The following is a 27976-nucleotide window of genomic DNA, read 5'->3' as shown; positions in this document are numbered from 1 at the left end:
TGATGAAGGAATTTTTTTTCATGGAAAATAAAGGGATAAAATACAAAAATACCCTTAACGTTTACAGTCAGGAACAATTTTACCACTAACGTCTCAAATGGTGCAATTCTACCCCTAATGTTTGCAATAAAGAGCAATTGCACCTCTAACGTTGTCAAGTTGGGTCAATTTGAAAAATAATACATCAAACTGTCTTCTCGGTCATGAATTTTATCATCTACACTTTACATGTGAGTCATTTTATCACTCATTAGTAACAGATCATAAACATATGATTAGACGTGAATTTTTTTAAAAAAAATTAAAAAATAGATTGTCTATTGTACTTGGACAAAAAAAATTCAAAACATTTCACCGAAAATATGAAATCTTTTTTTTAGATGAACTGATATATAATTGGTGCAAAATAAATAATAAAATATATGTGTTTTACAATAATTTCTTAAATTGACCCAACTTGCCAACGTTAGGAGTAAAATTGCAATATTTTAGACGTTAGGGGTAAAATTGCTCCAGGGTGTAAACGTTGGGGTATTTTTGCACTTTATCTCTTTATTTTCCAAAAAAAAAAAAAAATCCTTAACAGATAGCTTTCATAATACAATATTTTCCGACAAACAACGAACATAAATGATAAGTTTACATGTCTTTTTTGAAAGGAATGTAATTCGTAGTCCATGTGTATGTCTTTCACGCCTTAACTCTCCTAGTTCGAGTATACGTCTTCCACATCTATATTAGCTTATGATCTCAACAACAACAACAACAAAGCCTTAGTCCTGAAATAATTCGGGGTCAGCTAACATGATCGTCATATGAAACCGTCGTGTCTGCGATATAAATTCTCTCCCTCCACTCTGCATACCCACTATCATATTTTCTTCAATCCCCAATAAATTCATATCATTCTCAACCACCCTCTTCCAATTTTGCTTAGGCCTTTTCCTACCCCTCACCATTGCATCCCTTTGTCGCTTTTCAATCATTCCAACCGGCGCATCAAGCGCTCTTCTTCTTACATAGTCAAACCACCTTAGTCGATTTTCCCTCATTTTATTCTCAATAGATGTAACCCCTACTTTCGTCTTAATTATTTCATTCCTCACCCAATCCTTTCTCGTATAGCCACACACGCATCTCCGCCACCGATATCTTATGAATGTGACAATGTTTCACTGCCCAACATTCCACACAATATAACAATGCAGGTCTAATTATCATAGGTAGAATTTTTACTTCAATCTATTAGGCATTGTCAGGATCGTAAAGGAAACTCGTAGCACTCTTCCACTTCAATCAACCAGATTTAATCCTATGAGCAACATCTTCATCCAATTCTTCATCCGTTTGAATAATATATCCTAAATAACAATAAAAAAATAAACTTGTAAAATCAAATATATATATTATATAGAATAATGTAAAATATGTGTAATTCGATACAGTTCGATTTTTTTACCTTTTTCATCAAACCGAACCAAATACCGAAATAAAATTAAAACTGACGATGAACTGAAATGTTAAAAAATCAAATCGAAAAATCCAAATTCAATCGGTTCGGTTTGATATATAATTTAAACCGTACCAATACACATCCTTAATTAAATTCGCACTTCCTCTAAAACGTTAGGGTTAAAATTCAACATTCTCTCTTTAAAATTTAATAATTAATTAATGTTGGGCAACCTAAAAGAGGGAATACTAGGTCAAAAGACAGAAACTTTAACTTTATGTATTTTTTGTATATGTGTCTAAGATAGAGGTTGGGCATGATTATATGATTAGATTACCGAGATCATTAAATTATTTATTTACAGTGGGAATAGCAGGCTTTTATTATTTTTATTTATTATTTTAGACTTTCATGCCATGTGATTTTACCTTCTTTTGATTCCTTTCTTGACGGTCAAACTTACTGTTTTTTTTTTACTATTTTTTATTTTTTTTACTCCCTTCGAGATGAATAAATGAATGAATGATCTCTTTAATTTCTTACCCTTTTCATATAAAACAAAACTTGTACATGCATGTAATTTTTAATATATAGTATATTATATGTACATATACATGTGTTTATGTTTATAAATTGTCACAAATTGTGCTATCCTATGTGCTTTTTATCATTAGAGGCTTAATACATTATGGGTCCCCGAACTTATTCGAAAACGTCAACTGATCTCTAAACTTAAAGATATTCTATTGACTCTCTACTTATTAAAGGTGTTTGTTTACTTATTATATTAAAAATGGGAGTTTTAAGTGTTCGGTTAGGAAGCTATGAAAAGAAGTTTTTTACAAAAAAAAAAACAAATAAATAGGGAATCCTTGTTTTTCCAACATCAAACCGTAACAGTAAATAGCAACAATAAATATCAGATAAAACAAACATGTCCTTAAAGTGAACAGTTAATCCCTTAGAATCCATGTGGCAGAGTAAGTAGATATTTTTATAAAGTTGAAATGTGTATATTTTAAACAAGTTCATGAGGCTAATATATTATTTTAAGAAAGTTTAGGGGGCTAATAGGTACGTTTTAGAGCATCAATTGGACATTTTAAGTAAGTTAAGTGGGTAAATTGAACTTTTTAAAAGTACATGCAGTTGAGTGTCTTGGACAAGTATAAAGGGTTAAAGATATATCTAAGTTTTTTAAATTTATAGTACATTTTTAATGGGGATTATAGTTAAATTTAACCCCACAACATTCGATGAAGTGCAAATTTAACCCTAATGTATGGTCCAAATCTAACCCTAACGTTTTCGATGAAGTGCGAATTTAACCCTAATGTATGGTCCAAATCTAACCCTAATGTTCTCGATGAAGTGCAAATTTAACCCTAATGTATGGTCCAAATTTAACCCTAACATTTTCGATGAGTGCAAATTTAACCCTAATGTATAGTCCAAATTTAATCCTAACGTTTCCAAGCAAGATCAATTTTAACCCTAAATTACCAAAATTTTGGTAAGGCTAATTTAAATGTTATTTAATTGTTATATCATACCTTTTAAACATAAATTACGTTTAAGATATTTAATGTGTCATTAATACAGTGACAAGAAAAACCTATTAAAATGATAATGCCACATACGAGTTAATCACAATTTTTTTGTCAATCTAAAATATTTACTGTGTTACTAATATAGTCAAAAATAACTAGCACGAAATTACTTCAATGTATCAATAAACTTATTTGGAAGATCATAATATGATAATATGATAGTTAAATAACAATAATTACTTTTTCAAACTTTTGATAATATAAAACTAAAATTAATATTGTTTAGAAATATTAGGATTAAATCTTCATTTCTTATAATATAATAGTAAAATAACAGCAATCACTTTTTTAAAAAATTTTGATAATATAAAATTAAAATTAATATTGTTTAGACTATCAAAAAAAATTAATATTGTTTAGAAATGTTAAATTTGCATTACAAGAATGCTAGTGGTAAGTAAATAAAAGTGAAAAGTAAAAACAAAAGTTAGTACATTAATTGGATTGTGGTTTTTTTGAAACATGAAAAGCATATAATATATCTTCAAAAAAAAAAAAAAACATATAATATATAGTGTATACATTGAGGAAAAAGACACAATAAGTTTCTTAAATTTGTATTGACTTGACATAATAAAATCCATGGCTAGATTATCAAAATCAACTTGTCATAATATTTCAGTGTGTATAACATTCTAATTCTGTTTATTAATGGTTAGATTATAATAAAAGATAAAATCATATTAAGATTCTAAATTTTTTCTTTTAAATTTATAAATTAGTAGATACTCATATTAGATAAAAAAAAATGAATCTTAAAATATTATCTACATTTAAAAAAAAAATATTATCCACATTTGAAATAAATAGCATAAAAAAATTGATGTTATACTTGTATCATATTAAGAGATAATAAAAAGATTAGAACAATACTGAATCGATGAGTTATAAATTTAAGTAAATATTTAATAAGTATAGGTGTATCGATGGGAAAAAACATTACATAGGATGATAATGTCGAAATAATAAAATGCAAGAATTTTCAAATTGTATGAATCCTATTGATATTTAATGTTGATGAAAAAAACAACATTACAGAGGACGACAATGTCGAAATGATAAAATGCAAGAAATTTCAAATTTAATGAATGCTATTGATACTTAAAGTTGATGAAAAAACCAACATTACAGAGGACGATAATGTCGACATAATAAAATGCAAGAACTTTCAAACTATATGAATGTTATTGATACTAAAGGTTCAATTAGAATAATATGATTTAACTAAAAAAATTATTATTATCATGTAAGTTGATCGATGTTGATGAGATTACATATGAATACGTGTATAACCATATAAAAAACAAACATATTTAATTAATGACAAAATCATTTTCGGGATAAAAAACGAAACGCATATTGTAGTGTAAAAGTTAGAAAAAAATATAAATTGTTTTCTTTTTCATGTCTTCCAATTTGATCATATTCTGAACAAAATTACGTCGATTTAGATGAAAATACTACATCCAAAAGAGCCATAATAAAACGTCATCGATTTACATGGGATCGTTTTCATCTAATTACCTTCTCTATATTAGGTCTTTTCTGTTATGCATTCTCATTCTTTCCCTTTTGCATGTCAATTCTCATCTCTTATAGTTTTGTGGTTGAATTGAGACATTGGATTTTCAATTAGCCCATCGATTAAGAACAACATCGAAGCACATACAATGCTAAACTGTAATTGTTCCATGTTTAAATGACAGAAGCATGGTAAACTCTCCCAGTCTGCTCAACATTTGGAATTTCCAGCAGAGCAGTGCAGAACTTGTTTGAGTAACCAATCCTACCACAATAAAAACAAAACGATAGAAGTCACTCATATTTGAAGTTGATCCATGAAAAGAAACCCCTAGCTTTCCCTATCTTCATTTTCATCTACAATGGAAGGGAAACATCCATTGACACCCAAATATGCATAAACGATCTTGACATTCTTGAAAACTATTGGCATCTGATTCTACAAATGCACCCAGAAAGTTACCAATATACTACTCGCAACTTTCTCTAACATGAATCTCGTAGAAGATCACGAACATGAGCCTAGAATTCCGCTCGAGTCAAAACCAACTCTTTAGGATATTGTCCCTCTAGATAATGCTCTATTAGGAGGAGGTGTTGTTTAAAGGTCCATAGATCGCCTTTGATGACCCCATCTCCATCTAGAGGATGGAAAAATTCAAATTGAAATAGATTCAAGGTTAAATTCGTAATGACAATACCCTTCGATTGCCTCCATAGACCCGCTATGCTATTCTTCATGATTGGTGCCTTGATATTTCTATCAGTGAGAAAACGGCCAATAAGGCTCCATGAGGACGCGAGATCTCTAAAATATCTTCAACCATACCTAATTCATTAGCCTCTATTAGGGTCGTATGTGTCCCTATTTCAAAGCTAGATGAGTCAGTTTGTTATTCTAGACATTAACCAACTTCTTCTTCATCAACTTCTTCCATTCTTTCTAAATTTGGTATTTTGTAGTGCTCATAGCAAGCCATGCGGAAGAGCTTACCTATCAAGTCAACGTAGTAGGCGAATAAGAAAAAAAAATGCACGCCACATATTACAGTCATGCATGTATTTATGTGTCATGCATCCACGTGTTTTATATACATGCATTTTATGACCAATGAAATAGAAGAAGAATAAGAGGAAAAAGGAAGAAGTTCCTTATGAATATATTTTATAATATGTCATTGAAAAAATGAACTAAAATCTTAACTTTATTTATTTAATACGAAGATAATACAACTATTAACGATTAAAACACTAACAACATTGTTATGAAAGCTTCCAACATAATAACAAGTCCTTCATAATATTTTTCTTCTTTTTTTTTGTTCTTCATCTTCATTATGTTCTCTTCAATAGCAAAAAGAAAAAAGCCCGATTGTGCTAATGTCGATGAAAGAAGAAGAAGGGGGTGTTTGGTTGCTACTTTATCTCCTCATGTTTGCTTTTTCAGTTTAAAAATGGAGAATTTTAGGTGTTTGGTTAGACACCTCATGTTTGCCTTTTATAGCTGAAAAATAGTTTTTTATAAAAGCAGAGAATCCCTGCTTTTTGGAAAAACAACATTTTCCAACAGTAACAGCAAACATCAACAACAAACACTACACAGTAAATAGCAGGTAAATCAAGCGGACCTGAAGAAAAAGGAGAACGATGAGACAATCAAAAGGATATGTTTAACCAAGTAGAGAATGAATGTTCAATAGTGAATCTTCATCCAATTATTTTCTTTTCGGATCCGTGAATGCTCCATTATTTCTAAGAACGTTTATCATCATAAAGAAGAAAAAGTAAAGAGAAAATTTCATAAAATAATCGCATGAGCAATATCGTCTACCCGTACTGTTTATTTACAACTTTACCATTGTTACGTCAAAAAATTTAACACTAACGTTGCCGTATTTATCAATGTACTTAATTAAATTCTTTCTTTTGCTACTTATATAAAATATATTATTTTTCTTACAATTAAAAATATCATCTTTTTCAATTTGTAAATTCTCAAAACAAAATAGATTATTTTTCTTTACTTTTCCCAAAATTTCCATTTGGACAAAAGAAAGTGAAAGAAAGTGTGATATATAGTTGACAAAAGCATTGGAATGGGAGATAAGTATATAAATATATATAGATATATCTGAGAATTCCATATGAGAATAAGGTTTTCCTCCAACATGTCCCTCTCAAAACAAAATAAATATATAAAAGGATAGCAAATTTAAACCTAATTTTCTAAAATAAAATTAACTCTGTATTATCAAAATTTTGAAAAGATTGGATTTGATTGTTATCTAATTGTTACATCAGACCTTCTAAAATATTTGTCAATGAGCTGAAGTAGTTTCGTATATTTTTTATTAGTTATTTACAATTATATTAATAACATAGTACATATTTTAGATAGTTTGACAAAAAAATTTGCGATTAACTTATATGTAGCTGATATTTAAGTATATGCCGAAACTCTACCTATAAAATAGAACAAGGTCAGGGAGGGGGTGAGAGTCCGACGAACCCGCTTGGATGTCTGAGTTAGCAGGTGTTGGAAAAGTTGAGGAGTAAGAACTATTTGTGAGAAATTAGTGTTGACATATCCGTTGGTGTGACCATATATGTCTATAGTTAAGGAGGTTTTAGCCCATGATTAGATTAAAACACACTTTAGAAAGATAGATAATGGAGTTCATAGTAATAAAAGAGATTGAAGTTTAGAAGAAACCGTAATGACGATTGTCGAATGAACTTCTTCGATAACTTAAAACTTACTTTTATTGAATGAACTCTTGCACAAACAACAACTTGAGCACAATAACAACAACTATAACAACACAAACAACTGATTTTTGAAGAGAAAAATCAGCAAAGTAACATTATAGAGGGAGAAGTTAAGCCTAAGCTTGGTGTGTCTTCAAATGGCACCCAAGGCCTCCTTTTATAGTAAAATGACACATAAAATTCCAAAGACCAAGTCATCCTTATGGCCTCCCACTCCTTATCATCTGAATTTAGCATTTAAGAGAGCATGGGGGAAGATTTTAATAATTTAGGAGTTGAATTGTGAAAGGAATCTTAGGCTTCAACATATTCATCAATTTCGGACAATTTTCTGGGCCTGATGCACTTCGAATTTGAAGATGATTATTATTAGACATTTGTTCATCTTTCTCTCAGCTTTCCAACGCATTTTGAATCGCCTCAATCCGAGTCCGTATGAGGGAGATAAGTTGAAAATACGAAAATGTGTCAAATATGTCCTAGTGTGAACAATTGGACTTTATTTTACAGCACCTATCCGCGATGAAGTGCACGCTGGGTGTCACTAAAACTCCTCTTTTCTGGTCCCTTTTACTCCCGAATTGCCGCCTTAAGCCCCGACTTGGTTATTTGTGCCGAAAATCTTGCGAAAGTGCCTAGAAAACACACAAATTGGCTTAGATACATAAAATGAAGAAAATATACAAAAACCATTATTAAAATTTATTAAAATGGTACAAAATAACTAGTAATTAAATACTAAAAATGCTATAAATTACGATGATAACATCTATTTATAAGGTTTGGGTCGAACCCTAAAAGAATCCTATCTAGGATTCCTTCTTCTTGGAAGTCTGTCTTCGGGAGAAGTCTTCCTAGAGAAGAAGTCTCCAAGAAAGTTATTTGATGGATCCGAGAACCTATGCTTCAACACGTGGTCTTTGATTTGAGAGCTATTCAAATGCCACATGTCCCGAATCGTTTATACGGTATCAATAGTAGACTTAATTAATTATTAGCAATTTAACATATTTTTTCTAATTATTTTAGTAACACATTAAATATGTTAAACATAATTGATCTTTAGAATGTCTGAGATAATAGTTAAACAACAGTCCAAACCAGTCTTTTCTAATTTTTTATAACGCAGGTATAACATCCTGATTTAATACCATGTAGATATAGTTCGCGTTGGCAGGATCGGTCCTGATATTTTAGGGGCCCCAGACGAAATAAGAGATAATGAGCCCTTAATAAAAAAGATTATACTTAAAAATCTAAAAATAGAAATTTTGACCCATTTTAGACCTAAAATATCATATTATTTGGTCAATTTTTTTAGACCTAATAGGTATTATAACTAAATTTATAACAAAAAAAATAGTATATATTCAATAAAATTAAAATTCTTGGGCCCCTTTTAGCCTTGGACCCTGGGCGGCCGCACTCCCGGCCTATGCTCAGGGCTGGCCCTGCGCTTTGGCCAAAATTCAACACATTGGACATCAGCTTTAAAAACGTCTGCATGTATTGGATTCGCATCTTACTAATAAGTCTCAATCACTCTTTCTCCAATTATGATATGTGATCATTTCATTCATTCTCCATCACCATCCCTTAAGGTCACTCTTTGTTCAGGCCTTCTACCTCAACGCCACCAATTTCGAATCAGGTCGTTATAGTAGGACTACAATTGATCTCGTTTGTTAGAGTTAAATCTATCATATTTCGTACGTGAAACCAAAATCTACCAATCTCTTAAAATGTTAGTTAAATTATATATATATATATATATTGTCCATATGAAAATAAGATTTTGCTCCAAGCTGTCCCTCTCAAAAGAAAAAGAAATGGAGAATGAAATACAAGGTAAGGCACCCGGAAGACAGGGGTTAATGTCGTCAAATAAGGGTACAAGAACCATACTCATATTTTTATTTATTTATTTATTTAAATTCTCACTTTCTATTACTGTATATAGCTTGCATTTATATATAATTATTAAAAAGATATAATAAAAATGTCAGACATGCATGAATTATTGTAATTACACAGTAGAGAGAGAAAAATATTCATGAGAGAAAGAGACTCCCGTTTGTAGCGGGGGAGCAGGTTGATGATTAGGATGAATAGATACATACATACATACATAATAATGGAAATATGGATGGAATGTGAGAAAGTTATGGGTCATTGTAGGCGGAGTTGGGTCTGACTCAGAGAGAAGGGAGGGGTCTTATCAGAGATCAGTCGCGAATACATGATTGGTCAGTCGGAGGTAGATTTTATATGTCCGTGTGTAATTTTTTTTATTGAGTCGAACTTGTTCAGATTTTATGTATATATATGTTATAAGCTGAAGGGTCAAAAACCAATTTTTAAGTACTAATGTAAAACTTCTCAAAATTAAACTGCATTTTATTTAAGATTCTTAACATGTAAAAAGATTTGTGTCTAACAGAAAAAATCGGATTTCGGGAGGCCTAATAGACCAAAAAAATTAGAAATTTGGATTTAAAGATAGCCTAATAGGCAAAAAAAAAAAAAAAAAATAGAAATTTGGATTTAGAGAGGACCTAACAGACTTGGACCAATTTTGGGATACTAATTTAGCAGTCCATCAAAATTTTTGGAGACAGAAGGACCAGAACCACGACAGCTTTAAATTTTATGGAGACAATGAGGGCTGAGATTACCCCTGGTCATTGTGGTTTCGCCGACCGAAGGGCCCAGACCCCTCCCTTTATCCACTCAGAGATTATATTATACGTCCCATACATCACGTCATTTATAGATCGAATAATAATTGAGATAAAGTGTAAAATACTTTTAATAACATGCGAAATTGACCCAAATTGATAATGTTAGGGTAAAATTGCTATGTCTACTAATATTATGAGTAAAATCGTACCATTTTAAATGTTAAGGATAAACTGCTCTTTACGGTTAATGTTAGAGATTTTCTACCCCTTATCTCTAGTTTTTATTATTATTTTCTCTCATAAAATCAGAGGACGTGATGAAAATGAGGACAATATATTAAAGGGTCGAGAGTATAATTAACTTACCTATCAAAGAGATATATGAGTTTAATGAATGATTGAATATGTACCTTGAAAATAGTCTCCCTTATAATGTACTTGAGTTGGTTGAGGTGGTTACGGATCATGGAATGTGTAGGGATACATGTTGCTTGTTGATAGGTGGACTTATATCCACTAAACGGGAATCTGTTTACTTCAAACCCATTAGATTCGTAACTAACTGTTAGCGATATTTTGCGAATATGCTAATTTCAACCATGTCACGTGTGGTTAGGGTGCGGGCGTGCCAGAGAAGATTACTTCTCAATTATTAAAGACGGTTAAGTTTATGGAATCGCGCCAAAACTTGAAATCTTAAACGAAGCGATTGACGAGGGACGCAAGGATTGAAAAAGTCCCTCTTGGGTCTCTAGCGCCGTTTATGAAAACTTTGCTAGATAAATTGTTTTATTTAAGCTAATGCGGGTAAATTGAAGAGGAGAAAATAAAGGAATTTAAAGTGCAAAATTGACACAAGATTTGGTGAAAATTGGTATTTTATTGATGAATAAAGGTTTGAATACATAAAATTGGAAATGAATTACAATTAAGAAATCTCTATATTAAACATATAGGCAATCAATTGAATTAGAACGAACAAATCAATACGAATAATTGAAATGCAATAAAACAAATTGGAATTCAACAACAAACTCGGAGCCACAATAACTATCTCGGATTGATGTTGAATTTTGGTGTCGGCGTGAGGTCCTTGGAGAACTGCAACCGGTCGGGCCCGTACGGTATGTGCCTTGTGCAATGACTAAACGTTGGTAGGCAAATGGGGTAGATTTAATCTTGACTTTGGAGAGCTTGGTTGGAGTGCTTAAGAACACGGAATTGGGCAAATAAAAAGTGTAAATTGAACTTCGGGATGTCAGGAATAACTTTGTATAAGGGATCGAAGGCCAACACGAATGGTAAACAGACGAAATTGAAGATTGAAAATGACTAGTTGAATCTGGAAAAATCTGGGCAGAATAGCTAAAAGAATTTGGGGTATAAAGATCAGCTTGTAAACGGAGTTTCTGGACACGGAATTGAATGAATCAAAAGGCTAAATCGAAATTCAGGACGTTAGGAACAACTTTGTCGAAGGGATCGAAGGCAAAAAATAACTTTAAATGGACAGAATCGAGCTTTGAAAAAGGATGGACGAATCTGGAAAATTACTTTAGAAAGGAAACTCTAATTGAAAACTTGAGCAGAGTAACGACTTAAAAACACTAATTTGATTTGAGAAACTCGAAAAAAAGGTTTTAGAACTTGAATTGAAGCTAAAGGAAGCTAAATGAGGGATTAAAACCAAGAAAAACGAAGAACGGAAGAAAGAACTTTGAAGAACTTTAAGAACTAGGAACTTAAAACTAAGAACTAGAACATTGAAAGGGACCTTTAGAGAGGGGTTTTGTGTTGTGATTGAGTGTGTGTTTTAGTGTAGGGGAGGGGGTCTATTTATAGTATTTTTAAGCGGCGTTTTGGTAATTAGTTAGTGGTATTAGGGTATTTTGGTCTTTTCATCATCAACTAACTCAACTAACTCCAACTAACACTCCAACTAACTTAACTTCCTCAACTGCCGTTGACTGTTTCCGAAAGAGACGATACGCCCCGCGTATGTCCTACTACGCCCTGTGGCTCTTGGGCCTTGTGCGCTTCATTGATGATTTTTACGCGTGGCGTCTCTGGTGTCACGTCCCGCGTAAAGGAGTACGCCCTGCGTATTGGCGGATACGCCCTACGTATCCGTGCTTCTGATCATGGAACACTCTGCGGATGCGTCTTACGCATGACGTATTGGCAAGTGTGTCCCGCGTAAGAAAGTACGCCCCGCGTAAAGTGAAGGACGCGCTGCGTATTTGAGTCTCTGACGTTGATTTCTCCGGACGCCTTGTTTACGCGCTGCGTATTGAGGACACGCCCCGCGTGGTGCCGGACTCTCTCATGGGTTGAAGGTTAGCTTACACGTGTATTATTTTTCTAGAAAATATAAACTATATCCTAAAAACATAAGCCAAGCATTTTATATACATAAAAATAATTATTTTATTTTTTGGGCCAACACTAACGGATCAGACACAACATCTTGTAATAGATCGATCTTTATTGGATCATGTCATGCGACCCAGCCTTGTGGGTGATTGTGTGGTCTTTTACGATGATACCATGTATACTAGTTTATATTCGGGTGATATCACATATCAACGAGATATATGAGCCAAATGAATGATTAAATGCCTACTTTAGAGATTATCTCATTATATTCATAATGTACTTGAGCTTGTTGAGGTGGTTATAGATCTTGGAGCGTGTAAGGATACATGTCATATATTGATAGGCAGACTCATATCCACTAAGCAAGAATATGTTTACTTGAAGTCCACTAAGTCCGTTATTAACGAGATCAGAGACAGTGTGCTGTAATTGATGATCTCTGATCGGATTAGTATTAATGCCCCGAATCATGTCATGTGATCCAGTCTTGTACATGATTATATGATCTTGTGTGATGACGTCATATGGATCCCGACTCAAGGGGGCGCATGGCCATGAGTGGAGACAGAGGAGGTTCTAGAGGGGCAAGGCTCCCTGGCCACTGGCCACTGGAACCACTCTTGGTCTTGGTATCCCTACCATTGGAACTACTCCTACCATGTACGTTTTCAGCCCCAATTTTCGACTAATTAGTAATTAAGTTTCAGGTGTTTAAGTAATTTATTGAATTTATATTTAATTACAAAATTCAACTTAATTAATATATAACAAACGATAAATTTCTCTAGGTTTGTTCAAAACATCTCAATCTTACATTTTAGTCCAAATCTAACTTAATTTTAAAAATTTTTGAACCGATTGAACCGAAATGTAAAAAACAAACCGAAAAACTGAATTCAATCGGTTTGTTTGGTATACGATTGAAATCAAACCGGTACATATCTCTAAATTTATATATTAGTGTTATTTTATAGGTAAAGTTTAAATTAATTTATACGGCCATTTTGATACGTAGATATTATATAGAGAGAGAAATTATTAGTGTGACACGAAAGGAGAAAAGGTGTACAAGTGTGGAAGAATAAATGGGTGTGGAGAGGGGTGCGTGTGTGTGGGCTATTTTGTCAGATACTATCTGAAACAGGTACTGTTCTTAAATTATGTCACCCTCTGCACCTTAATTACATACATACATACATACATACAGATTCAGATTCAGACAATATTTATCTCACTATTGCTTTTCATACATTACATGGTATATACTTCATAGTCAGATTGCAGCAGAAGCATCTTTGAAATTTACAATTTTACCTTTTTTTATTTTTTTTAATTTTTTTTAAGGATTAAATATCCCGGTAGTCATAGTTATCACACAACTTCAATTTATCTCAATAAAATCACTTAATTTTATTTTAATTTAGTCACTCTAACAATTTCAGTGGTTAAAATACATTCACGTGAACATGAGTTAACTCAGATGTCAAACCGAAACAACACGTGTCGTTTATTTTTATAAAAAAACTAAATTTTGTTTTTTATTTATAAAAACAACTGAGAAGTGGCTATTAGGTAGCACATAAATGAATGTCATGTGTCGTTTTGATCAGATATCTGAGTTGACTCATGATGATGTGTCACTAATTGAAATTACATGAGTGACCTAATTGAGACAAAACTCAAAGTTGAGTGATTTTATTAAGAAAAATTGAAGTTGAGTGACAATTTTGAAACAACCATTTAAATTCGGTAACCAGCGGTGTATTTTTCTAGACCAAACGGCCGATGGTTCGAATTTTGACAACTATTAATTGGTAGAATTAAAAACACATGATCAGATAAATATGCGTTGTACATTCTGCAAGCCTAATAAACATTTGCGTGTGAGTGTGTGTCGGATATTAATATACCATTGTGATTGAACTTTTAGTTCAATTGGTTCCATGACATGGTAGCAGAGCCTCATATACCAAGTGGTCAAGGGTTTGAATCTTTGCATTTCTATTTGTTGATTAAATTTCAACACATGGTAAGATGAGTCTGTGTAACGATCCAATCTGGAGTCGGTAGAAGGCCTCAGCAAGGAGCGGCCCTAAGGGATGACGATGGGTTCAAGAATGAATTGAATCTTACATTAAAAATGGATAGAGACTGACTGTGGCTTACTAGTAAGGTGGGGATGCAATACATGCAGCTACATTTTAAAGCCGTGAGGGCCAATGTGTTGGATTTGGACCAAAGCGGACAATATCTATATGGTATTGGACCATGATGTTACAATTGGTATCAAAGCTGACTCTCTATGTACGATGTGTAGTTTGGAGACGAACCAGGTGGAAGCTGGTAGATCTGTAACGACCCGGTCCGGAGTGGGTGGCGCGGGGGTAGAAAGTCCGAGCAAGGAACGATCCTAAGGGATGGCGATATGGGCAGGAATGAAGTGAATGCCACCTCAAAAATGGAGAGAAAGTGAACGATGATTATTAGTAAGGTAGGGATCCAATAAATGAAGACGCGTTTTAAAGTTGAGATGCCTAATGTATTGAATTTGAGCCACAACAAACAATATCTACATAGTATTGGGCAATGATGTTACAGTCTGTGTTGTGTATGCTTGAAGTCCAATGGGCATTTACGTGTGGGGGTGTGTCAGAGATTAATATAAATTCAATTGGTTCCATGACACTAAAAGCTGCTCAGAAAAGCTGAAACAAACACTCTGAAATATACATTATAGATTGAGTTTAGCAACTAATTAAGTGAAATTAGTTTATTAATTAGGTATTGTAAACATTATTGGTGGTTATTAAATGTGGTAAAATCCATTCAATTTATTTATATTTGAACTTTAAAGGTGTTGTTTCAAATTTAAGAAACCACATGCTTACATGATACTTAAGAGCCATGTGTTACTACCTAATTTCACATAGTCATCATCTATACTTATAATAAAATAATTATCAAATTGCATATGAAGATAAGTTCAACATGTATATATAGTATAATTTTGGATTGCGAACTTATTAAATTATAAATTTAATTACTATAGTACAAATTCAAACTATATATTATATAAGGTGCTCGTGCACCTTTTTCATTATTTTTATGTTTATTTTAGTAAATCAAACTTTAGATTTTGAGAGAGATTGGATTTGGTACAACACAACATAACACAAAGGGGCTTAAATTAGAAAAGAATTCCAAGATTGAGATTGGATTTGGCCACTTCCTAGTAATAAATTAAGGGATAAGGTGTAAAAGTACTTGAACGTGGACGGTTAAAAGCAATTTTATTTTTAATGTATAAAATAGTGTGATTTTATCTCTAAAATTGACAATGAAGAGCAATTTTACCTCTCACGTCAACATATCGAGTTAATTTGAGACATCATTAAAAAAAATACATATATTTTGTTCTCATACCCCGCATCAGTTGTATATCAGATGGTTCTAAAAAAGATTTTACGTTTTTTTTTTTTTTTGTGATTTCATAATCCATGCAAAAAAAAATCAATAAATAGTGTATACATGTTCTCATTTTAAGTTAATAGGAACGATTATATTAAGGAGAACTATCAGATCAAACTAAATAGAAATACACGTTCCTCAAGACATGTGGACCAATGTGATACTTCCCAAATCCTCCTAGAATCAGAACCATTCAAACACGTCAATGAGTAACGAATTCCAATTCAAATATATTACTAACTACCTATAGACCACCACTCCAGAGTTGACACATATCCTTTGTGGAAGTTAAGGAAATGTTCTCACACCAATTGACAATTTTACCCTTGAGTTCCCTGTAGTAGAACACGACTCTACAGTTCAAGGTATATACACGCTGATCTATTGCAACAACTCTCAATTGCTTAATACTTTATCTTATAATAGGGTAACTTAGGCATCATATTAGGGTTGTTGATCAACGACCTTACACTGATCATCTGTCTTACCTCAGGTATCGAAGAAACCTCTTTCAACGATGGTATATTTCTACAGATTCTCTCGTATTAAGACTTATCACTTCATATAAATATATTTAGCGGAAATCAAACTTAAAACCTTTTTTAGTCCTTAACTAACTTATTATGTTGACTGCACCAAAATCTATATATACGAAAACTTATATCGTACTCGTGAAATAATTAATACACCCGACCAATCAACACGTATGATTTCATGCGAGATGATAAGTGCTAAAAATATAGATAGGGATAAAGACCAAATTTAACCCTAACGTTTTAAAGGAAGTGCATATTTAGCCTTAACGTACTAAAAGCATTTCCAACAGCCTCTTAAATTGACTCTTAAGTTAAAATTTGAGGAGAGAGAATAAAAATTTAACTCCAACAACTTCTTAGTGGCTCCTCAAATCACTAATAGTCTCTCCATCCTTTCTATTAATAGAGGATCTCTCACCACCTCTTAGTGCTTCTTAAATTCATTTTTTATTAATAATTTATTATTAAAGAGTCTCTCTCATTTCACTATTGGAAAATGTAACAATCATTGATAATTTTAATTATAAAATAATAAATAAGAAGTGAATATAAGGAGTATTGTTGGAGATGATATATCTTAGTCACTTTTAAATCACTAAGAGTCAATTATTTATATTATTTTTAGAGAGTGCACTAAGAGTCTCTTGGAGATGCTCTAAGTTGTGTAAATTTAACCCTAACGTTTCCAAACAAGATCAATTTTAGCTCTATGTTATAGAAAATTAGAAAAAAATTGGGTTAACTGGTATTTGACGGTCACTTCAGACCGTTCAAATGTCAATTGTATCTAAGATATTTAATGTATTACCAATAAAATTACAAATTTTTTATTAAAATACTAAATACTAAAAACTAAATCTACTATATATATATATATAAGTTAATCACAATATTTGTTTATACGGTTTAAAATATTTACTGTGTTATTAATACATTTACAAAAAAAGCCAACAAAAATTTTACGAAATTGCTTCATTTTATAGACAAACAAAACATTATTTTCTAATTTTCGATAGCGCAGGGCCAAAATTTATTTTCTTTGAAAACGATAAAGTTAAATGTGCATCATTTCATGCGCTAGAACTAAATTTGTATTTCGCTTAAAACATTAAATTTGACCCTTATCCCATATAAATATATACTAGTATCGATTGATTGATCGAGTGAATTATTTTAAAAGTATTGTATAATTTCTCTATATTTATTTACAATATGACCCACCATTTTCCACTCTATTTTTTACATTTCACACTTCATTTGGAAGTGAAAACTCCAAGAACCGCACTTAGAACAAGAAGTGCCCTATTTATGATTCCAAGAGAGAGAAAGTGGTAGAGAGAGAAAGTGTCTGTATTTATATGAATCTTTCATTTGTTTCAGTAAGAGATTATATCATCACCCATATTCAACTTAATATTTTTGACCCTTCTACTTCTTCTTCTTCTTCATTCATGTCCTCATAAAAAATCCAATCTTTGAATATTTACTTATGGCTTCCTCCATGAATAATAATAATACTAACTGGTTAGGTTTCTCTCTTTCCCCCCAACATCTTCCTTCTCAATCTGATCATCATAACGGCGGTGATTTTAACTCCGATCAAATCTCCGGTACCGGCGAGTGCTTCGATCTTGCTTCTGAGACTACTAATAATCTCTCTTTTGGTATTCTCGAAGCTTTCAGAAACAACCCATCTCAAGGTTTGTAGTACTTTTTTTTTTTTATCAATCCATATATGTTGCTCGGATACTCGTATTTAGTAGTGTTTATGTGTTTCGTGTCTGTATCTGTATCTGTATCCGTTTCCTGCACTTTTCTTTAGTAGGGTTTCTGGGTTTTGTGTCTGTTTCTATTGGTGCACTCCTCTTTAGTAGCGTTTCTGTATTTTGTATTCGTGTCCGTTTCGTGTCCGTTTCCACTTCTGACTCCACTAATAATCTCTCTTTTGTTATACTTGAAGCTTTCGGAAACAACCCATCTCAAGGTTTGTAGTACTTTTTTCTATCTATCTATATGTTGCTTGGATACTCCTCTTCAGTAGCGTTTCTGCGTTTTGTGTCCGTATCGGTGTCTGTTTGTTTCCCTTCGTGCACTTCCTTTTAGTAGCGTTTCTGTGTTTCGAGTCTGTATCCGTGTCTTTTCCCGGTCGTGCACTCCTCTTTAGTGGCGTTTTTGTATTTCCTATTCGTGTCTGCATCAGTGTCCGTTTCGTCTGTTTCTGTCTGTGCACTCCTCTTTAGTAGCGTTTCTAGGTTTTGTGTCTTTTTTCGTTTCAAGGCTATTTTAGGAAGGTTGTGTTTTAGAAATTTTTAGTATTTTTCTGTGTCTCCGTTTCTATTTCTGTGTTTAGTAGCGTTTCTGTGTTTCGTATCTGTTTCTATCCTTGCACTCCGCTACTAATTAGTAGAGTTTCTACTTTTCGTGTCTATATCAGTGTCTGTTTCCATATTTGCACTCCTCTTTAGTAGTGTTTTTGCATTTCGTGTCAGTATCTGTGTCTGTTCCGCGTCTGTTTCTGTCCGTGCAGTCCTTTTTAGTAGCGTTTCTACTTTTCGTGTCCATTTCGTTTTTGTTTCAAGGCTATTTTAGGAAGGTTGTGTTTTAGAAATAACGTTTTTTTGTGTCCATTTACGTGTCTCCGTTTCTATTTCTGTGTTTAATAGCATTTGTGTTTCGTGTCCGTATCCGTATCCCATACTGTTGTTATTTCCAGGCTATTTTAGGAAGGTTGTGTTTTAGAAATAATGTTTTCCATGTCTATTTCCGTGTCTCCGTTTCCGTTTGTGTTTAGCAGCGTTTCTGTGTTCATGTCTGTATCCTGGTCCCTTTCCGTTGTCATTTCAAGGCTATTTTATGAATGTTGTGTTTTAAAAATAACGTTTCCGTGTCTCCGTTTCTGTTTCTGTGTTCAGTAGCCTTTCTGTGTTCGTGTCCTTATCTGTATCCGTTACTGTTGTCATTTCAAGGCTATTTTATGAAAGTTGTGTTTTAGAAATAACGTTTTCCCGTGTCCATTTCTGTGTTTAGCATCATTTCTGAGTTTCGTGTCCCTACTCCGTCTGTTTCTGTTGTCATTTCAAGGTTATTTTATGAAGGTTATGTTTTAGAAATAACGATTCCCGAGTTTATTTCAGTATCCATGTCCGTTTCTGTGTCTTTTGACAAAGTTTCAATCTTTTTTTAATCAAACTTCAAACCCTAACCCTTATTTTCCACTAAAGTTTCTAATCTTTTAATTGATTTTTTTTTTGACAGATTGGAATTTTAGGGGTTTGGGAATGAACTCAGAAGTTTCAATGTTAATGGGTACTTCATGCAATCAAGAACCCAAATTAGAAAACTTCCTCGGCGGTGATTCTTTTGCTAATCATGAACAAAAGCTTCCATCTTTATACAATGGACACGGAAACGGACACGGGAACGGAGACTACATGTTCGTAGCTCCGAATGATAGTACTACAACAAATGGAGAAGATAACAATAGTAGTACTACTTGTAATAATAGTTCATTCGGTTTGTCCATGATCAAAACATGGCTGAGAAACCAGCCGGGTCCGGTGGCAACGACGACGGAGAGTAAGAACGGTAATGGCGGTGGTGGAGGTGCTCAAAGTTTGTCTCTTTCTATGAGTACGGGATCGCAGTCTTTGCTTCTTACTAACGGAGAAGGGAATATTAACGGAGTAGGAGGAGAACATCAGAGTTCGTCCTCCGATAATAACAACAAACTGCAACAACAACAGAAGATGACAACAGTCAGTTCTGGACTGGATAGTCAAACGGGTGCTATTGAATCCGTGCCGAGGAAATCTATTGATACGTTTGGACAACGAACTTCTATATACCGGGGTGTAACGAGGTATATTTTTGTAGCGCGATATTGACACATTTATAGTAAGAGCTTAAATTGTTTTTTGTTTTTTTTGTTTTTTTAAATAGTGATATTTTTCGTCTAATATGCTTGTTTGAAAAGCGTATAAATACACCACCGATGTAAGTAGAAGGATGAGAAATTCGACATTGTGTTCTCTAGCGCGTATTGCTTACATCGGTGGTGGTATTCATACGCTTTTCAATTAAGTGTATTAGACCAAAAATACCATTATCATAAAATAATTTCAAAACGCAAAATCGAAAATAATTTGACTTTTTGACTTTTAATACTACAAATGTATCAATATGCTTGTTTGAAAAGCGTATAAATACACCACCGATGTAAGTAGATGGATGAGAAATTCGGCATTGTTTTCTCTGACGCCTAATGCTTACATCGGTAGTGGTAGTCATACGCTTTTCAAATAACCGTATTAGACCAAAAATGTAATTATGACAAAAATAATTTCAAAACAAACACAAAACCGAAAATAATTTGATTTTTACTACTACAAATGTATCAATATGCTTGTTTGAAAAGCGTATAAATACACCACCGATGTAAGTAGATGGATGAGAAATTTGGCATTGGGTTCTCCGACGCCTAATGCTTACATCGGTGGTGGTAGTCATACGCTTTTCAAACGACTGTATTAGACCAAAAATGTCATTGTGACAAAAATAATTTCAAAACGAATAGAAAATAAAAGAATACAAATAAATCAGTATATTTCTTTGAAAAGCGTATAAATACACCCCTCGATATAATTAGACGAGTGAGAAATTTCGCATTGCGTTGTCCAACGTTTAATGCTTATATCGGTGGTGATATTCTTACCCTTTTCAAATAAGCGAATTAGACAAAATAATAATAATAATTTCAAAGCGAAAATAAATTGATTTTTACTAAAAATGTATCAATGTGCTTGTTTGAATAGTGTATAAATACACCCCCGGTGTAAGTAGACGGGCATTGTCTTCTCCGACATGTATTGCTTACACCGGTGGTCGTATTAATATGCACTTTATTATACCAAAAATACCATTATCACAGAAATAATTTCAAAACAAATACAAAATGGAAAATAATTTGATTTTACTAAAAATGTATCAATATCTCTATTTTTTTTTAGTAGGATCAATATCTCTATTAATACCCAATTATATTTTAAAATTATTAATACCCAATTATATTTTTTATTCATAAATCCTAAAATTGTTCTAAAATTATTATTTTTCTTTATAATGTGGCAATAATTTGATGATTTGTTTATTAATTTAATTTTGTTTTTTTAGACATAGATGGACAGGAAGATATGAAGCACATCTGTGGGATAATAGTTGCAGAAGAGAAGGACAAACTAGAAAAGGAAGGCAAGGTATGGGGTTACATTAATTATTATTAAATTAATTACCTTAAAAATAAAAAGGGTAAATTCACACAAAAAAAGAACCGTTATGGTTACGCTTTTTCTCAATTGCATCTCCGCGTTTTTTTTTTTTTTTGTCAAAATGGTTACTGAGTTTATCGCTTTCCTGAGTAACGAGTATCTTTTAGTTTGACACAGACCGTTAACAATCTTAAAATGAAAATTTCTAAAAATTGAAGTTGTTAATTACTATGAAACCACGTTTTTTATTTTTCAAAACATCATTTTCGGAGCTCCCTCACTAAACATTCTCATTAAAAAGTTGAAAAATTAAAGTTTCTTAAAATATTATCGATTCTTGGAATTTTTCATTTTTAAGATCATCACCGGTCATTTAAAAAAATTATTGTTTTTAGCAAAGTGAAAAAAACCCCAGTTATCTCTTGGTAAAAAAAAAAAGACCTAAGTCCCCGTTTTGGATATTTTTATATTTTTTTTTGTCCAAATGGAAACAGTGGTTTCTCGTTTTCGTTAAAAATAATGAGTTTTTAGTTTGATACTCTAAAAATGACTTTTAACGACCTCAAAATGAAAATTTCCAAGAATTAAAGTTGCTAAGTATCCTATTTACTATAGAACCACATTTTTTATTTTCCACAATCATCATTTTCCGAGTTTTGTCTCTCCTCAACAAACAACATCTAAATGACAGAATACATAAAGTTGTTTAAAATGACATCAATTCTAGAAAATTTTCAATTTTAAGGTCGTCGCTTGTTATTTAAAAAGATGATTGTTTTTAGCAAAACGAAAAAAAAACTAAGTAGTCTCCTAGTCGAAAAAAACCCTAATTCTCGTTTGTAAAAAAAAAAGATGATTGTTTTTAGCAAAACGAAAAAAAAACTAAGTAGTCTCCTAGTCGAAAAAAACCATAATTCTCGTTTGTAAAAAAAAGATGATTGTTTTTAGCAAAACGAAAAAAAAAACTAAGTAGTCTCCCATTCGAAAAAAATCCTAATTCTCGTTCGTTAAAAAAACCCACATACATGCAATTGATAAAAAGTGTAACTACGGATTTTTTTTTCGGAATTTACCCGAATGAAAAAACAATAATTATTTATTATTTGATTAATTAATTTGATTTTTGGACTAATTAATTAACTTTGTGTTGCCATTTTGGATGTTTACAATCTGGATGTGGGGCAAATAAAATCTGAATGCAGTTTATTTGGGTAAGAGATTCTTTTTGCATCTTATATTTTATTTTTTCAAGGATTAATTAAAATTAAATTTTGTATTATCTTGTAACACTTTTTAATTAAAATATTGTTTTATATATAGGTGGTTATGATAAAGAAGAAAAGGCAGCAAGAGCATATGATTTAGCAGCACTTAAATATTGGGGTACCACTACTACGACAAATTTCCCAGTAAAGTTCTTACTTTTCTTTTCTTCCCTTTTTAGGGTATTTTTAATCATTTACTTCACTTTTTAATCAATTTAATAAAAAATAATAAAAAAATAAAAACTTGTCTGGGATAATGTTAGCAATATTGACATTTCCTATTTGGGGTGATTTTTCTGATACGATAACACGTTTTACATTTACAGATAATCTGTCTATAATCGTACCGTCACTAGTCGAGAGTCCATCTGATTCTGTCTGATTTCGAATCGCATCTATGGTACGACTCGAAATCAGACATCGGACATAGATAGTGCAGATCCAAAACTCTTACCCGTACCCGTCTCATTAATCTAATAAGTATATTTTTGCACCCCATACCTGTCCTATTTAATTCGTGGGTACCCTTACCCTTTAAGAATCAATAAATAAAATAAAAAATATTACAAATTTGATAAAGTATAAATTTAATAAATCATTCGTTTCAAAATTGAACAAATTTAACCTTAATTAATAAAATTATAGTAGCTTATTGTTGAAAAATAAAAGGTTGCGGTTCAAATATCACATCTTACATCTAAAAAATAATAAAATTTTTTAATATATAAAAAAATTATGATGGGTAATGGGTACCTCGTAAAAAATTTTCATACTCGTCTCATTACCCTAACGGGTAATGGTTTTGATCCTATACTCGTCCCATACCCTTTTATATACAAGGTACGGGTAATCCCATTAGAGTCTGATAGTATTGGGTTAGTGTGGATATAGTACCTGTTGCCATCCCTACACATACATGGTCGTCATGTCAATCATAGATAACGTTTACTTAATATACAATTTAGTCCTATTTTAATAATATACTGTTTAGTCTTTAACTTCCGTTCTGTTTAAAGGTTTAGTCCCTTATAGAGAGATTAAACTGTTTAATAAGTCAAATATTTCAGGGATTAAACTATTTAAATAAAACAAAAGTTAAAAATTGAATAATATATTATTAAAATATGAGAACTAAATAATGTATTAGATAAAAATGTAGAGACTAATAAATTATATACCGTAAATTTAAACAGTATTTTCATTTTGAGACATTATAAAGTGGAAAAACCATTACATAAATTAAGGTATAATGCTCCCCAAAAATATCCCATTAATCAGGATTATGTATCCTAATTAGAGGGTTTTTTTATAATATAAATAAATTACTTTAACCTGTAATTAAGGTTTGTGTTTACTGAGATTTGGATTTAATTAACATTAAATTAATCTGCAGATTAGCAACTATGAAAAAGAAGTGGAAGAAATGAAGCACATGACTAGACAGGAATATGTTGCTTCTCTCAGAAGGTGATTACTGTGTCTTTTTCCTTTTATTTAATTCACTAAATTTAAATAATTATAAATTAATAATTATTTATTTGGATTAATCTTTAATTAATTTATAATTATTGCAGAAAGAGCAGTGGATTTTCTCGAGGTGCTTCCATATATCGTGGTGTTACTAGGTAATGTATTTAAATTTTCCTATGGAAATTATTTTTTTTTTCTTTTAAAAAAAATAACAATTTTTTATTTAGTATTAATTAATTTGTGCTCATTTTAGAACGAAAACTCTCGGAAACTAGTATGACATGTTTTGGGACATATCTGTAAATATTGGAAATAGAAAATGCATTTTTGGTTTTGTAAACCGTTTCCATTAGGTATGTAAATGGGGCAGGGTGAGGCTTACATTCCTCATATCCTCGCTTCTCGACCTATTGGGAATTTTCCGTCCCTGTCTCCAACATCTAAACGGGGGAATTTTCTCCCTGTCTACTTGGGGATCCTTATTCCCCCTTTCATTATTTTTTTAATATATGTATATATAAAGTTAATTTATTTTTTTCTCCATCTTCTTACTATTTGGTCTAGTATAACGATAAATAATAAGATCAAATTTGAGTTGAATGATGAGATTAATTAAAGAATAAAATTGTTCTAATCTACTAACTCTAAAAATAATCTCTCGTGTGTGTGTATATATATATATATATATATATATTAAACGTAGATTTAATCGGGGAATTTGTAGGGATCCTTGTGGGGAAATAATATCGGGGTACCCTACCCATAGGGGTTGTAATTGGGGATTCTCCATTCTTGCCAGTAAAGTTCCTTGACTGGGACGGGAATCCCCGACCTTTTTACATTTCTAGTTTCCATCGACAAATACAAATAATTTTAATAATTTTGTGCAAATTGATAGTAAAGTATAAGTTCAATTCTTTTTTAATTACACTTCGAATATTTATAAATATATTTATATATTTTTAATATTTATACGTTTTCTATGTTTTCATTTGTTATTTTATTTTATATAAATAACGTTTTCTTGTTTCTGTTTCTGTTTCCGTGTATCATAGATTACAACAAACTTTCTTTGTTTTTTTTTTTTTGATAAAACAAACTTTCTTTGTTAAATGTGCTTTGACCAACAAAATTTATTCTTTACTCTCCAAAAAATTATTATTATTATTATTTATTTTATTTTATTTTAAATATCAGACACCATCAACATGGAAGATGGCAAGCAAGGATTGGAAGAGTTGCAGGAAATAAAGATCTCTACTTGGGAACTTTCAGTAAGTTTATTCATATTAATATTCTTTTCTATTAATATATATAAAGATAAAAATAAAATAAAAAATCAACATATGCACGGAAATTTCTACAATGGGTCGGAATCAATACTGATTCCATCCAGTCAGATCATGCCATGTAAATTCAACTACTGATGTGATCTTATCTGAGTGGGGAGACCAGTACTAGTCTCGATCCACAGTAGAATTTCTTCATATTCATAGAAATTTATTGATTTTACTTTTGTCGTTTATATTCTCTTTCAAGGAAGTAAATCCATTTAAAATTATTAACCGAGTTGAATCTCGTCGGGTAAAATTGAGTTCTGGCTCAATATGGTGGAAGGTGAATTCTCAAAAACGTATAATTAGACCTCTTTCGTGGTAGGGTTGGACTAGGCCTCACGGACTTATATCCAAAAACACTCAGCTTAAGTCCAATCGAACCCGTTATCAATATAACCGGGTTCAGACGTGACTTGATTTGAGCTTAAAAATCAAATCTCTAAATCTAATCTAAACAGGTTCAAAACTTTATATATATTTCTTTTTTTTTTATCAATATTGGGTCGGCCCGAAATAAACCGCATTTTCATGAATTCTAAACCCAATATCAAATTGACGGACTTAGACGGGTCAAATTCAACACCCTAACTTAATATCATTTTTTTTTCTATTTAAGACGTAATTTTTTGCAAGCCGAATGAGTACCGAGTTTGAACTAGGACCGTTGGTAAGAGTGTACAACATTCCTTTAACATATGTTTCGTTTAGTGAATTTTGATCCAATATAATTTTGGAATCGGATTCTCCTATAAATAACCTTCTCTATTGCGCCATATGACGCTACATTAAATTTTACGCTTAATTTACATAATTTTTTTTCTAATTGATCAATGTTGCATTTTTTTAAAAATTTTGGAATCGGATTTTCCCGATTGCACCATATGACGCCACATGAGATTTTACGCTTAACGAACTTTTTTTTAATTGTTGTATAGGCACACAAGAAGAAGCAGCAGAAGCATATGACATAGCAGCTATAAAATTCCGAGGACTAAATGCCGTCACAAATTTCGACATGACCCGATACGATGTAAACACAATCCTCGAAAGCAGCACATTACCCATTGGCGGCGCAGCCAAACGCCTAAAAGACGTAGACCAATCTCCGACAACAACAACAACAACAACACGCAACGCGTCATCAAACACCGTCGAATCCCACCTAATCCCGGACACGGGAATCAACAATTACCCGTGGCAAACCCTAGCATTCCAACAACAAAACGCTTTCCAAATGCATTACCCGTACAGTCAGAAGCTATGGTGCAAGCAAGAGCAAGACACGGACTCCGGTAGCTACTTCCACCACCCGCAACAGCAGCACGAACTGGCCGGAAACACGAACAGTACGCATAATTTCTTCCAGCCGTCTGTTCTTCATAACCTAATGAGCTTGGATTCATCCTCAATTGAGCATAGTTCTGGGTCGAATTCGGGGATTTATAGCGGGGATCAGGGGGGTTATTACGGAGGAGGAGGGTATGCGATTCCGGTAGCATCAATGGTTGATCAGAATCAAGGAAATGTGTACGGTGATCACGGAAATCAAGGAGGTGAAAATCAAGTGAAAGTGTATGAAAATATGTTGAGTTCATCAATTTCTGATTCATATGATGGTAGAAATTTGTATAATTGGGTTCCGACAGTTCCGACAGTTGCGAACGGAGCTTCGACATTTACCGTGTGGAATTGAGATGATGACACGTCAGCAGTGATGATCAATTCGGGACTAACTCGTCCCGGAACGTTACGAAAAATGGGGTTTTTTTTTTGTATACATAGAATGATTTTGATAAGGGGTTTTATTTAATTTTTTTAATTTTTTTTTTTTTAATTTTGTAAGTTGATTAAGCTAACTTAATTTAGGGGTTTAAGTGAAGTTCAAGAATAGCAAATGTGAGAGTAATTTTTATCTCAATTTGCTATGAATTTTGGGGAACTTTAGATGGATTTTAGACCCTCGGATAGTTTTTTTGTTTTTTTAATTAATTAATTAACTCCAGACTTTGTAATTTTAGAATAATATTATAGTTTATATACAAAGGATGGGATTTCTTTTTGTTATTTATTATTGTTTTTTCTTTATATATATATATATATATTTTTTAATTAAAAGTGAGAAGGCTGGTTTGAGGAACCGGACATCACAACTAGGTTGGCGCACTCGGCAAATCCCAAGTCCTCAATACGAGTATATTAATAAGAAAAGAAAAGTTCGTACATATA

The 27976-nt window shown here is 32.2% G+C and overlaps 1 protein-coding gene across 1 annotated transcript; it reads left to right on the top strand.

The window, feature by feature from the left end:
* The first annotated feature begins 17785 nt into the window (after nt 1–17785).
* Nucleotides 17786–27748, top strand: LOC136230185 (AP2-like ethylene-responsive transcription factor BBM). The gene is made up of 9 exons (XM_066019164.1): nt 17786–18114; nt 19670–20273; nt 21584–21666; nt 22881–22889; nt 22999–23087; nt 24337–24410; nt 24518–24568; nt 25611–25687; nt 26686–27748. The coding sequence occupies exons 1-9, from the start codon at nt 17904–17906 to the stop codon at nt 27441–27443; spliced, it is 1956 nt and encodes a 651-aa protein (XP_065875236.1). The 5' UTR covers nt 17786–17903; the 3' UTR covers nt 27444–27748.
* Nucleotides 27749–27976: the final 228 nt, after the last annotated feature.

The sequence above is a fragment of the Euphorbia lathyris genome, chromosome 5 (genome assembly GCF_963576675.1).
Source record: "Euphorbia lathyris chromosome 5, ddEupLath1.1, whole genome shotgun sequence".
Lineage (NCBI taxonomy): Eukaryota > Viridiplantae > Streptophyta > Magnoliopsida > Malpighiales > Euphorbiaceae > Euphorbia > Euphorbia lathyris.
Note: the sequence above shows the minus strand (reverse complement) of the source record. Positions and strands in the feature narration are given on the sequence as shown.